The 14,262-nt window shown below is 38.6% G+C and overlaps 1 protein-coding gene across 3 annotated transcripts in view; it reads right to left on the bottom strand.

Moving 5' to 3' along the window:
* Positions 1-14,262, bottom strand: part of CFAP47 (cilia and flagella associated protein 47) — a 278,312-nt gene that overhangs the window by 188,359 nt on the left and 75,691 nt on the right. For all 3 annotated transcript variants that reach the window (XM_032680035.1, XM_032680036.1, XM_032680037.1), the window contains exons 34-37: positions 11,913-12,010; positions 11,188-11,304; positions 834-968; positions 233-345 (exon numbers count right to left, since the gene is read on the bottom strand). In XM_032680035.1, the coding sequence (XP_032535926.1) occupies positions 233-345; positions 834-968; positions 11,188-11,304; positions 11,913-12,010 (463 nt within the window). The remainder of the gene's footprint in view (positions 1-232; positions 346-833; positions 969-11,187; positions 11,305-11,912; positions 12,011-14,262) is intronic.

The following is a 14,262-nucleotide window of genomic DNA, read 5'->3' as shown; positions in this document are numbered from 1 at the left end:
AATGATCTTATATTCTGCTCTTAAAGCCCTATTGAGCTAAACTGAAAGTATCCCACTGAAACATAGCTCTAGATTTGTTCTAGGTTAAAGAGAAAAATACTGACCTTTATCCTGACTGATTTTGTCCTGTTTGTAGTTGAACACATTTCTAGTGTTCTATCACACTTAAATTAGTAGGTTTATATTTCTGTAATGCTAAACCCAATAACAATACTAAAATATCATTACTTACTTAGGGGTAATGGTGACAGTGTTTCCTTTAGGTAATGAGAAATCATCAGCATCTCTTCCCCTAAAAATAGCCTCGTATATCAAAGGTTTTTTGCTTGGGTTTTTCAGACGTACCTATTGCAACAACAACAACCAAATCAGCCTATTTTTATTCAATTTTTAGAGTATAATAGGTGTATTCTACATCTAAGTTACAAAATATGAAAGCACTTCAAATAACTAAGTAGATCATTTTTCTTCCAAAGGAGTACAGATTTCCCACAGACTATGCAACTTTAATTTTTCAGAGTATTCTTTTTGCAGTGTACGCTGCACTCCTATGCCTGTTAATCTCTTATTCCTTTCTTTGATCTCAGATTTGTCAAATTTGTAGATTTTTTCCTGTGCTTACAAGCATTGGGAAAAACACAGCAGCAGAAGTGAAATCCCAAGACTGAAGAGATAAAAAGGAAAATGGAAGCTTTCATCTTCTATATTTAACAGCCAAATGACATGAAAATTCTTAATTCTTTTTTTGTAGTATATACATAGTATAAACACATATATACATACAATGTTTTAACATTGCACTACTACAAATCTCAATTCAATGGTTTCAGTACCTGTTTAATAACAGTTGCATGGAGAGCACCTGTAAATTCTATAGTGTTCTTGGGCAAGTAGTCAGGGAGACCTTCATACAGGTAGACACACAAAATAAGCATCATGACTGGATTTGGATCACAGATATCAGTGGCCTAATATTGAAAACAAAAAAAGAAAAAATAACCAGATATTCAGTTAAAATTTTGCCTGTATAGTTTAGAGATATGAAGATGAAGAACAAAAAAGTTTAAGGTAATTTTTACTATGCAAATATTTTCAATCTGACCTGTAATAACTGGATAATGCCCATAGTTAATATGAATATTAATCTAGTCAGTGAATAAAATAAAACCCTGATCATTGATGACATGCTCTGGTGATAAACCCAGGCTAAAAATTAAACCTACCTTTTTTCCCCACATTTCAGCAGAAAAAGACATTTCATTAAAATGAAGCATAAGCAAAAAAGTAAGTAAAATTTACTATTTGGAAAACATATGTCTTTACTATTGCTAAAAAAATTATATATGTAAAGTCTTTCAGTTTACTATGAAAAATACCAGCCCAAATGCTCCTACATGCAGTTTTGCAACTGTTTATGAAGACAATGTCACCATCCAACTAAAAACTTTATAGTTATTTTTATCACAGATACTAAATTATTTTACAAAAGGTATCAAGTATTCCTACATCTGAAATATTTGATTTACAGAAAAGTATTTGAATAGTAGCTGCAAAACATATCAAAGCTTCAATCCTCAGCAATTCTGGTAAGTCACTAAAGAGAGTGGCAGAACTAGTAGCCACACAGACTGAAAAAAGTAGAAAAAAATTGACTCTTCTAGACTGTCTTAGTGTGGCAAGAGAGACTTATAGACATATTTATCATCTTAACTATCTGATTTAACTTTTACTTTCAAGTTAAGATTTATTTAAAGTTTTAAAGGTAAAGTTCTCCCACCCTATGCCCAACCAAGCAGCACATCCTACTCCCAGTAGTTCTCACACAGCTCCCTCTCTAACCTGCTTAGAGAGTTAGTACATCACTGGGCACTGATCTGAATTTTCCCTGTAACTCTCCATAGTTTCTTAGATAACACTTATCCCTGTAATTCTGAAGATTAATTTCATATACTCTTCGTGCATAATGCAGACATGCATATGTAATCATATTTCTCATCTTCTATTTGTTTGATTCCATCACTACTGTTTTTTAAGATTCAAACTTTAGGATGCATTTACTATGCAAAGTAAAAAAGCTTCTTCCCTGCAAAAACTTTAAATCTGAAGTCTGAAAAATATTCTGATTTTTTTCATTCACTTATCTCAGTAATGGCTATTGAATGTTAACAAGTTATTCCAACATAGCTGTGGGTTTACATTTCTACTGTTCACTTTTCCTGCATTTTCATTTAAGATAGTAAAGATGCCAGAGTAGATTATCTGTTCAAGTCTAACTTTCTTTTGCCACCCACTTCTTTCTACTCATTTCCACTTAGATCAGAATTTATTCCCTTAGAAAATATTATTTTATTTTATCTTGTGCCAAATTCATAAAACTGCCTTTGTGACATTCATCTACTACTCGAGGAACTAAATTTAAAAATAAAAGAAAAATAAAAAAGTAGTGTACTTGTTAAGAACATTCATGAGAAAATTCACAGTCTATAAAGAGTATATACTTTAAAAAATGTGTTAGTAAACAACAGCAATTAATAAAGTTTAACAGATTAATGCTTTAAATTTTATCCATAACAAAATTGCTCAAAATATGAAAAAGCCTACTCTCTTTTTAAAGCCGTTCCCCTTTGCCCCATCCAAATCCTTCTCCAGCTTTCCTGTAATCCCCTTTAGGCACTGGAAGGTGCTATAAGGTCTCACCAGAGCCTTCTCTTCTCCAGGCTGAACAACTCCAGTGCCCTCAGCCTGTCTCCACAGGGGAGGTGCTCCAGCCCTCTGACCATCTCCATGGCCTCCTCTGGACCCGCTTGAAAAAGCCCATGTCCTTCCCACGTTGAAGGCCCTAGAGTTGGATGCAGCACTTCAGGTGCAGTCCCAGAAGCAGAGGGACAGAATCCCCTCCCTGACCCTGCTGCCTGTGCTCCTTTGATGCAGCCCAGGATGTGATTGCCTTTCTGGTCTGCGAGTGGACGTTGCAGAGCATTGAGTTTTTCATCCATCTATAGCCCAAATTCCTTCTCCACAGGGTCCCTCTCAATCTACTCATTGCCTAGTCTGTATCCATGTTTGAGATTGCCCTGACTCAGATGCAGGACCTTATATTTGGCCTTGTTGAACTTCATGAGGTTCACACAGAACCACCTCTTTAGTCTGTCAAGGTTCCTCTGTATGACACCATTTCCCTCTAAAGTATCAATACCACCACTCAGCCTGTTGTCATCCAAAAACTCGCTGGGTGCATTCCATTCCACTGACCATGTCCCCAACAAAGATATTAAATAAGACTTGTCCCAGTACAGACCCCTGAGGGACACCACTCATCGCTGGTTTCCACGTAGGCATTGAGCCATTGACTGCAACTGTTTGAGTGTAACCATCCTTATCTACCAAGTGGACCATGTGTCAAATCCATGGTTTTGCATTTTAGAGAAAAGGATGTTGAGTGGGACAGGATCAAATGCTTTCCACCATATTATCAATAAAACTGAATTCCAGCCAAATATTCTTTATCGAATGCATCCACTTTTATATGCAAGCTTAGGAAGATTCAGTCCATTACAATCCTCTTTGAGTGTTTTTACTGAATACCCTAGGAATGATATAAGAAGACAATTTCTACTCTAACAAATAGAAGTGATTTTTATTTTTTTTCTCTCTTCCGTTTTCTGAATTTAAGACCACACATCAATATTAGATTACTTTCTCTGGAAAATCAAGGTATTTGCATTTACATTATAGACTGGTGGATAGACAGAGTTCCATCTGTGTATTTGCATTATCATACAAATTTTAGCTGAATAACTAAGAATTAAGAAAGAAATCATTTTCCTTAAAGTTACTTTTTTCAAGACATTGCCATATTTATCAAGTTAATATCTCCTTACTGAAGTGCAGGAAACTTAAGACAAAAAAATGTGTTAATCATCTTCAGGAGATGATGACAACAAAAATACAACTAAAACATTAAGTGACAGACAGTAAATTACCTTTCTAAGTGCATATAATAATCTGCATATCACCTCAAGGAAAAATATAATCTCGAAATTCAAAAAATTCTATGTTGCTGCATTTCTTTCCTCTTCTCCATTTGTTGCTGACAGCATCTTCTTTCTCTCCTTCATTTCAAACTCAAGTCTTGGAATTACTGTCTACCCCTCTTTCTTGCTCATATGGCCATGTTAATGCCCAGTTTTACTGTTTTTCTACTTCATAACAATGCTGAATTTCTCCCTTCATTTCAACAGAAAAGACACATTAATTTCCAGATTCTTATCTCTCACTTTACTCGCAACATCTGTTACAGCCTGTTTGAAAATATCCTCCCTTTTAGTTGGTCCCAAATATAAATGTAAAAAATATAAAGTATTGTTGGCCCCTGTTTTAAGTCAGTCTGGAACAAACTGATTTCCTCCACTGGCTATTCCCAATCACTGCATCTTCTCTCCTAATCTATCCTTGTCACATACATTCCCTCCATGTCACTGTTATTCACCATCCTACCTTGCAATACTTTATTTTGGACTTTCAACTGGATATTCTTCAAATCAAAGCATTTTAGAACTTAAAAATAACAAATACAAATAAAAAAACATAGAAAGACACCACTAATACTCCAGGGTTAAATTGTCAATCATGATCAGAAAGTGGAAGCAAAGAATTTCCTGCTCAAAGTACTCCATCTTAAATCTATATCTTAATCCTTAAAGGGATTTTAGAGCTGAAGACTTCCAGACAGTTAAATTTCTTTACTATTACAGAATCTTATATTTTTAGAGTGATTAAAAGTGCCACCTGTTCCACATTTAATAGTGTCTCAGCTTGTGTTATCACCACTATCCTCATATTAATTAATGCAAAGCTGTCCTGAGAGTTCAGAAGCAGTGACTGCCTGACTCAAGAACTTAGCCAATGCTACTGGAAGGAACATTTTACCCTGTTAAATTTAAGAGACAAGACTATCACAAAAATCTCAGACTGGGACAGTTCAGCAATAGGATTTTTAATTTTAATGTATTTTTAATTTTGCTGCTTTTATTACTGAAGAACAAGATCATTCAGAAATTTCTACAGTAATCTTAGAAAAGTATATAAGAATTCCAGTACATCTATGTAAAATGTACCCTTAGAATTAAAATGCAGACCTCAAATGCCCAAGATCTGTTCCTTTTCCTAGTGTTGAGTGATTATATAGCTTTGTTTAAACTCCTAGTCTGTACAGAGGTGGATTTTCCCGCCTATAAAAACATCAATATCTAAAAAATACGCTGAACTAATAATACTGCAGCAATACAGACATTTTAGTCTTAAAACATGCTACATGCATAAGGAGACTATCCTAGAATTCTGCTTACACATCTAATGTGTTTAACACCTTTTGCATATCCAGCATCCAGACTCTGCATTCATGTGCCGAGCTGCCTGTTTTTCTTAATAAAAGCCAAGGCAAAACATGCCTTTGTTTTGAGGGTTATACTCAGATTATTTTTATGCTTCCTTTCAGTCACAAGTATATGAAACAGTAGATTTTCTCGGTTTAGCTTGTCATAGCAAATCTGTTTATAACATCATTATCTGTATCAAGAGGTGAGAACAAGACAGTAGCTGATACGACTGCAAACAGCAGGATCAATTTTTCCCTATAATAATAACAAAATCGAATGGAAAGGATTAAAAAAAAAGTAATTGAGTTTCTTTTTATACTACTTTGCCCACATCACAGCTGTGATTCCTAATACTATCAATTCCTTTGGAAAGTTTCCTCATGCACTTTCAAATATTATGTCTGTTTACTGTATCTGCTGCTGTCCAGCCAGCCCAATATACTCCATACCCAGCCCAGCCCACCACAGTACCTGACGTGCACTTTGCTCGTGATGGAAGCTGCAGCATTCTGCAAATTCTTGAGAGAACTATGTGATCTGAAGCAAGTTTTCACTACTTTTGTTAAGCACAGGACTTTTAATGACTCAGCAAGCAAAGCAGAAAAGGAAAATAAGAGGGAATTTGATAATTTAAACAAGTAATACTTTGGTAACTAACACACACAACCAGCAAATGAAAGATAAGATCATGAATCCCCATGAGCTTGGAAACCTGTAATGCAGCCTGGCCACTGCTATTAAGAGGCCATAAGCTTTGTACTGAATTTACAGAGCCTCAGCACTGGGGTTTGACAAACCTTCTCTGTCTGAAGGCTTGCTGGTCATCTTGTAGAGCTTTGCTTTACTTGGATTAGCTATGACAGCAACTTTTTTTAATTGTTCAGGCCTCTGTGGCTGATTTGTTTTACTTTTGTCTTCACAGGGTACTACCAGAACTACCAGATATAACTAACTCACAGATGGACAAGAAATGGATAAAGAAATGCAGACTAGAAGCAGAAAAAAACTGGGTTTGGGGACAATGAACAAAGAAGTAATATCTAACATAGGTAATTGTCCCCATATCTAGAAAAGTTGGAACCATAGGTCAATAAGAAAGACAGATGTAAATCATCATGGCTGAGCTTCGCGAACGAAGATTTGGGAAGGCTTTATCCACATTTGTTACAGGCACGTTGGTGACTTATGAGGCCAATACGTGACAGACATATCCGGTTGCAAAAGGCACAACAGAAAGACTCCTTAGATGAAGTATTCAGCAAGACACGGTTCTTCCTGCGTTGCCTTTTCTCCTCGAGAGTGATCCTGCGTGTGTTCTCAAAGGCTTCCGCAGCGTTATAGATGGCGTGTCTCCAGGCCTCCCGATTTGAGGCCAGAGTGGACCAATTATGGTGATCAATATGGCCAAGGCTGAGATGTTGTTTCAGGGAGTCCTTGAATCTTTTCTTCGGGGCTCCTCTCTTGCGGCAGCCAGTGTCAAGTTCACCATAGAGCAAGATCTTAGGGAGGTGGTGGTCCTTCATCCTGGAGACGTGCCCTGCCCATCGCAGCTGTGTTCTCATCAGCATGGCCTCTACACTTGTGACTGCTGCTTGCTCAAGAACAGATGTATTGGTCACAAAATCTGACCAGTGGATGTTTAGGATTGTACGGAGGCAGCGCTGATGGAAGCATTCTAGGAGACGCAGGTGGTGGCGGTAGATGACCCATGATTCGGAACCATACAAGAGAGTAGACAACACTATGGCTTTGTAAACACTGATCTTTGTGCTTTTCTTCAAGTGTTTATTACACCATACTCTTTTGTGGAGTTTTCCGAAAGCACTGTATGCCTTTGCCAACCTGTTGTCTAGCTCCCCGTCAATCTTACCATCCGAGGAGATGAGGCTACCTAGGTAATTAAACTGCTGGACTGATTTGAGCTCTGATTCGCCAATGGTGATATGGGGATGATGGAAGACTTCCTGAGGTGCAGGTTGATGGAGAACTTCTGTCTTCTTTAGGCTGACTTCCAGCCCAAAGAGCTCAGCAGCATCTGCAAAGCAGGATGTTAAACGTTGCAGAGCTGCTTCTGTGTGGGCAACAAGGGCGGCGTCATCAGCATATAGCAGCTCCCGGACAAGATGGTTTAAGGTCTTGGTGTGGGCCTTCAGTTGCCTTAGATTGAACAGGCTTCCATCAGTACGATATCGAATGTAGATACCGTCCTGATCATCGAGGTCTGCTGTGGCCCTTTGGAGCATCATGCTAAAAAAGATTGTGAATAAGGTAGGAGCGAGAACGCAGCCTTGTTTCACACCATTCTTAATTAAAAAGGGCTCAGAAAGTGTGTTGTCATACCTGACTTGGCCGTGCTGATCCTCATGAAGTGAGATGATCATTTTAAGGAACTTGGGGGGACAACCTAAACGTTCCAAAATCTGCCACAGACCTTTTCTACTCACAGTATCAAAAGCCTTGGTGAGGTCAACAAAGGTTACATAAAGACCTTTGTTCTGTTCCCTACATTTCTCTTGCAGTTGTCTGAGAACAAATACCATGTCTGTGGTGCTCCTGTTGGCTCTGAAACCACACTGACTTTCAGGTAGGATCCCTTCTGCTATAGTGGGTATTAGTCTGTTCAAGAGTATTCTTGCCAGGATTTTGCCAGCAATGGAGAGCAGAGTAATACCACGATAGTTTGAGCAATCTGATTTAGTACCTTTCTTCTTATACAAAGTGATGATGACAGCATCACGAAGGTCTGATGGTAGTTCACCGAGCTCCCAGCAGCGCACCACAAACTCGTGAAATTTGGTGTGGAGGGCAAGGCCCCCATGTTTCCAGACTTCAGGTGGAATTCCATCAACCCCAGCTGCCTTGCCGATTTTTACCTGCTGTATGGCCTTGAGGGTTTCTCCTAAAGTGGGGGCTGTATCCAATTCATACTTTACTGGTTGTTGTGTGATGGACTGAATTGCTGAGTCTTGGACCACACGGTTGGTACTGAAAAGAGTTTGAAAGTGTTCAGACCATCGATTCAGAATGGAGGTTTTATCTGTTAGAAGCGTTTGGCCATCAGCACTGAGTAGAGGGCTTTGTACCTGGTATGTGGGCCCGTATGCTGTCTTCAAGGCTTCATAGAAACCTTTGTGATCACCCATATCTGCGCATAATTGAGTTTTTACAGCTAGATCGATCCACCACTTGTTCTGGATGTCACGGAGTTTCTGTTGGAGCCTGCTGCATGCGAGACGAAAGGCTGTTTTTCTTGCGTGACAGGATGGCAGTGCAAGGTGTGCTTGGTGGGCGGTTCTCTTCTTCCTCAACAAGTCCTGGATTTCTTGGTTGTTTTCGTCAAACCAGTCCTTGTTCTTCTTGAGGGAGAACCCTAAGGATTCTTCGGAGGATTGCAGAATGCTGTTTTTAATATGCTGCCAGGTAGTTTCAGGAGAGGAATCTGCAGAAACTGTGGAACAGTTTTCAAGCCTAGTTTGAAGGTTTGCCTGGAATCTCTCTCTTACTGTGGCTGATTGGAGATTGTTAACTTGGAGTTTTCTCCTTGTGATGTTGCCCATTTTGGGTTTGAATTTAAGATTGAAGCTGAGTTTGCAGTGCACAAGCCGATGGTCTGTCTGGCATTCTGCACTGGGCATCACGCGGGTATGGAGGACATCGCGAACATCTCTCTGTCGCACCAGGACATAATCGATGAGATGCCAATGCTTAGATCTGGGGTGCATCCAGGTTGTCTTCAGACTATCTTTCTGCTGAAAGATAGTATTAGTGATGGTGAGCTGTTGCTCTGCACAGAATTCTAGCAGGAGTCGACCATTATCGTTGCAGTTACCAACACCATGTTTGCCTAATATTCCTTTCCAGGCATCAAAATTCTTACCTACTCTGGCGTTGAAATCACCAAGGATAATGATCTTATCATCTGCGGGCACTTTTTGGGTAAGGTGGCGCAGGTCAGCATAAAATTTGTCCTTTTCGGCAGGGTCAGCTTGGAGAGTTGGGGCATATATACTAAAGAGGACGACGTGTTGGTTGTTGTGGAGTGGAAGGCGTAGGGAGATAATGCGGTCAGAGTGACCTGTTGGCAGATTTTCGAGTTTGGGAAGAATAGAGTTTTTGATCATGAAGCCGACACCTGAGAGATGTTTTTCGGTTCTGGGCTTACCTGACCAGAAGAGAGTGTAACCAGCACCATGTTCTCTGAGGCTTCCTTCCTCGTGAAGGCGAACTTCACTGAGGGCAGCTATGTCGATGTTGAGACGAGCCAGCTCATGGGCAATTAGGGCAGAACGCCGCTCAGGACGTCCACTATCCGCAGAATCAAGCATGGTTCTGATGTTCCAACATGCTATAGTTAATTTAGGTACACCTTTGGAGGCAGGTGCATGCCTTTGTCTTTTGCTCTTTGTGCGACCGCATTGGGAGAAGATGCCCGTTGGTCTGCGGTTAACCAACCGGGTGAAAGTGGAGATGAGCTTTGTTTAGGCCACCTTTTCTAGGCCCCTCTCCGAGTGGAGCAAGCAGTGCTGTCCTTGAAAAGGCTGCTTGGTCGTTCAGGGTGCTGCCCCAAGAGACTGTCATCTCCGGTCAGTCTCAAATGACCAATATCCTGAACCGCCTGCATGCGGAGTTGAGTCTGCGGCTCCCAGTGCACCTTTCACCTGCCGTTTCGACCCTCGTCCATCGCTACAGGACTTTTTGCATGTGGGTAAAGCCTTCAAGCCTGCGCAGTGGATTTTTTAGGTGAGATGCAGTATGCGCGGAACTGAACCCACCCTTTAATCCTGAGGTTCATCTGCCAGGGCCGAGCGAGCTTGGACGGTGGCAGCGAAATCCTCAGGACATAGGTTTGGTTAGAGTGACCTTCTCTTAGATGGATGGCCTTACAGGGCTAAGCGAGCTCCATCTGCCCGGGTTTGAGATTAGAGTTGTCCTTCTCCTAGGATGACTGCCAGGAGGCTAACGAGCTCATCCTGCCCATAGATTTATTGTATCTGGCCCTGCTGTTTTGATCTGTCTGGCATGGGCGGCCCTACCGAAGGCATGTACCATCGCCAGCATAGCCCAAAACCACACAGGGACATACAGGCTACGTTCCTGTTAGAATGGTTTGGGCAGGTCTTTGATTTTCTGCTTTACTATCACCTATTTATATACAGTCATAAGGAGATACCCAGGAACACAACCAGTTATAATTTTGTAAATTATATATTTTATATTTTTATACATTTGTAATAATTTCAAGTCTGTAAAGCACGTTTACTAAATATATAAAAATTATCCCAAAAAAGGACATCAGAAGCTAATGACTTAAGTGTTACTCTCACCAGCAGTCCAAAGCTCCTGACTTCTGACTGCATCAAACCTGGGACAGAACACTCACGGGCCTTCATGATTAGATAGATGCACGTGTCACCAGACATTCATAAAACTTCTTTCACCACTTCTCTTTATGTTGAAGTGTATGATGCTTGTTCTTAAATATATTTTTCTAAATTGTCTTCCAATGTCAATAATGAATTCCACTTGGGTTTTCATTGTGTGATTTATGATGTTAAAATCTGAACTGAATTAATCCTCAGTTCAGCTAGTTGTATATGTGCTATTATACAAAGCAACAAATTACAGAAATTACTTGTAATTAAGTGTACTTACATAAAGCAGTATATTGGTTTTCCTCATAAAGTAGCACATCATGGAACAAAACTGTTTCACTAAAATCTCACCTTAATTTGATGTACAATACTACTATAAAAAAAGTAAAAATAAAAATATCAACCTATATAAGAGTTGCTAGTATAAAATCATTTACCTTTATGTCTATATTCAGATTGACAGCATGCATAGCCTTCACAAGTATCAAGCAGTTGTGCAGAAACTGTTGATAAGTTCTTGGATTAGTATACATCCTTATAAAGTGAGTAGAAATCTAGAGAAGACAGAAAAATCAAACTCTTAATCTTCCACTAAGCAAAGTTACTGATTTTGTATTTTCAGTCCTTCAGCAACCCATAAAATCTAAATTTTGAACTGAAATTCAATGTTAAGAATATACCCAGTTAAAAATTAACACTGAAATAATCCCTCATGAGTTGCTAAACTTTGTGGTTGTTTTTTTTCTTTTTAAAAATACTATAGGCCAAGAGTTGCTGTTAAGGAAACTTCCCTGTCTGACAACCCAGGAGCCACTCTGGGAGTCACCTGAGCTGGGACCAAACGCCCATCGCAGCGGTGGCTCCAGTGAGCCGAGGGGTGCCCTACTTGACTCCCTACTCCCCACACTCACACAAGACACCTGGATCCTTAAAACAGTTTAATCTTGGTGCAACAGCAGAATAACAGCTCGAGCTGGTGCCTCTGAGGAGGGACCCCGAACAAAGGAAACCCTGGGCCACCCAGAGCTCGACCTGCAGCTGCACCCCGAGCTGCCTGCACTGAATGTATTCCTGAACATTGCAAAGGAAAATCAGGCCTGAATAAGGCCACTGACGCTGAAGAACTGTATAAAACTTGCACAATATTAAGAAAATTCCTTACCAAATATGGACAGTAAGCTGCCACCTGTGCTGCCAATACCAGACCATCTAGAAGATCTTGGTCAAAATTTACTATCCATCTCCTTGGTGGTACTCCACCTGATGGAGAAACAAAGCAAGATTAATGAGACACTTCTCTCCAAGAGGCTTAATTTTTTTCTACATAGATATGATAACTATTTGAAATCACTGAGTAGAGGAAAGAACAGAAAAAGGAGACATCCATTAACATGTAGAACTTCCCAGACATATTTTTATTCTAGAGCCATGGCTGAAAACATGAAAAATCTCACCTAGAATATAGCAACTATTATTCATACACTCTGCTACAGCCTGTAAGAGTATTCATCACAGCAGAATGGAAAGCAAGTAAGCTAAACTTAACCTCATAGGTTAGGAACCTAAACATGTAAACCTTTTATTTTTAAAGGTCTAATATTAATAGGGTTACTGAAACTTATGAAAATACGAAGGGATCCCTTAAAGCTGCAACCTTTAAGTACACAAAAAGGAAAAGGTTATTGATATTCTTTAAGATAATATTAAATTATGTGGGACAAATGGAATATAAATGAAACCAAAGAGTTAATTCCTGCAGCATAGATCACCGTTTCTACAACTGTATTGTAAAGGCCAACTCCTCACAAGGTTAGATAATTTTTTATATTTCTAATGTGTTTATTTAAAATAAAACTGATTATTAAGAAAATAAATATAGTTTATTTATAATTTCTCATTTGGAGCATCCATATCTTAAGTATTTAACACAGCATTTAAATGACACTTTGTCCTTAAGAATCCTAATAAATCATAGGAAGAAAAAAGTTACTTGAAAACACTCAACCTGAAGTATAAAAAGTTACTGACATACCAGTAACTAAGTACTTTAAATCAGTCTATGCCCAACTGCCAGTACTTTTCTCTCTAGACAATATGCTGGTTTTGAGGAATGAACACATAGAAGCTGATCTTTTTTAAGAAGAACAATCTGGTCACAAACTCTCAGGTACTAAGTCATGCCTTCTCTGTTGTATTATTTGCAGTTTCTTCCAACTTCTATTGCAAAGACATCTATTACTCAGGTTTTTGTGTTTCCATTACTGTCTCAGGTCCGAGCTCCCAAACTCAGGAAATACTTTGGACTTCAGCCACCAGCAAGGTTTTCAGATAGACTGGGATCATACTTTCTCATACAGGACCAATTATACAGGTTTCACTTCACTATTACACTTTTTAAAAAAAATTAGTTCAGCCTACAACAAAGTCCTGTACCATATTCTAAGCAAAATCTATCTTTCATTACTCAACACAAGAATAGACATTATAGACTACAGATGACTCAGTATCTGAAAAACTTAAAATATCTATCACTTCTCATCAAATCTTTGTAGATACTTCAGCATATTCATACAGCCCTAGCAAGAAGAAACAGGAACAGATGCTGCGCAAGCTTAGTAACAAAGGTATGTAAATTCATCTGAGCTTAAATCTGTGACATTGGTAATGATTTTAGTCTGCCACTTCTTCAGTGTGGTGATGTTTAGGCTTGGTCCAAAATCCCTTATTTTTTTATGTTCATGCTGTGAGTCAATTTAAATATTATTCTAAATATTCATTAAATGTATGCTCATTTAAAAAAAGTATTTAAAAGGATATCTGAATTACTATTTCATTTTCTATACATTTTCAAATCGAAATTACAACATGCATTAAAATTTCACTTTTTCAAAGTATTCTTTTCCTTACTGTTCAACTGAAACAACTTTTTTTCAAGCAGAAAACTGACAGGTTAGGGATCCTTGATAATTCCAGATTGGAAGGCACAAAAGATTAAGTCTGACAGGATGTATAGCAACTCCACATTACCTGTGACAGGAACTGATTATAGTAAATATGGGCCTCAGCAACTAAATTGGAACAGTACTAATTTTAACTAAATTCAGACCTCTATTTTGGAAATATCTACAGTAGGAGATATTAATTTCATCCCACCTCTGTGGTAATCTGCTTACACTTATTTCTAAAGTATTTGATGCAGTCACTGCAAAAAAATTACTTTAAAAATAGCAAAATACATTATTAAAAGCTTGCTTTGTTCCTAAAAAGTCAGTCTTTCTAATATAAATCCATCATTTTATTGATCATTGTTGGTACCTATCAAAAATCAATAAACTGTCTTCTTTTTTTTTTTATTAATAGAATTCAGATTCTCAGCACACAATATCGGTATTTTAATAAATCACCATCTTCACACTTTTATTTTTAACTGTCTAAAATTAACTACTTCTACTTTATAAAGTCCAATATTGAATTTTATTTATGGTTAGTCATTCAGACTGATTTGCTCAGCC

This window comes from Chiroxiphia lanceolata, chromosome 2 (genome assembly GCF_009829145.1).
Source record: "Chiroxiphia lanceolata isolate bChiLan1 chromosome 2, bChiLan1.pri, whole genome shotgun sequence".
Taxonomy (NCBI): Eukaryota; Metazoa; Chordata; class Aves; order Passeriformes; family Pipridae; genus Chiroxiphia; species Chiroxiphia lanceolata.
Note: the sequence above shows the minus strand (reverse complement) of the source record. Positions and strands in the feature narration are given on the sequence as shown.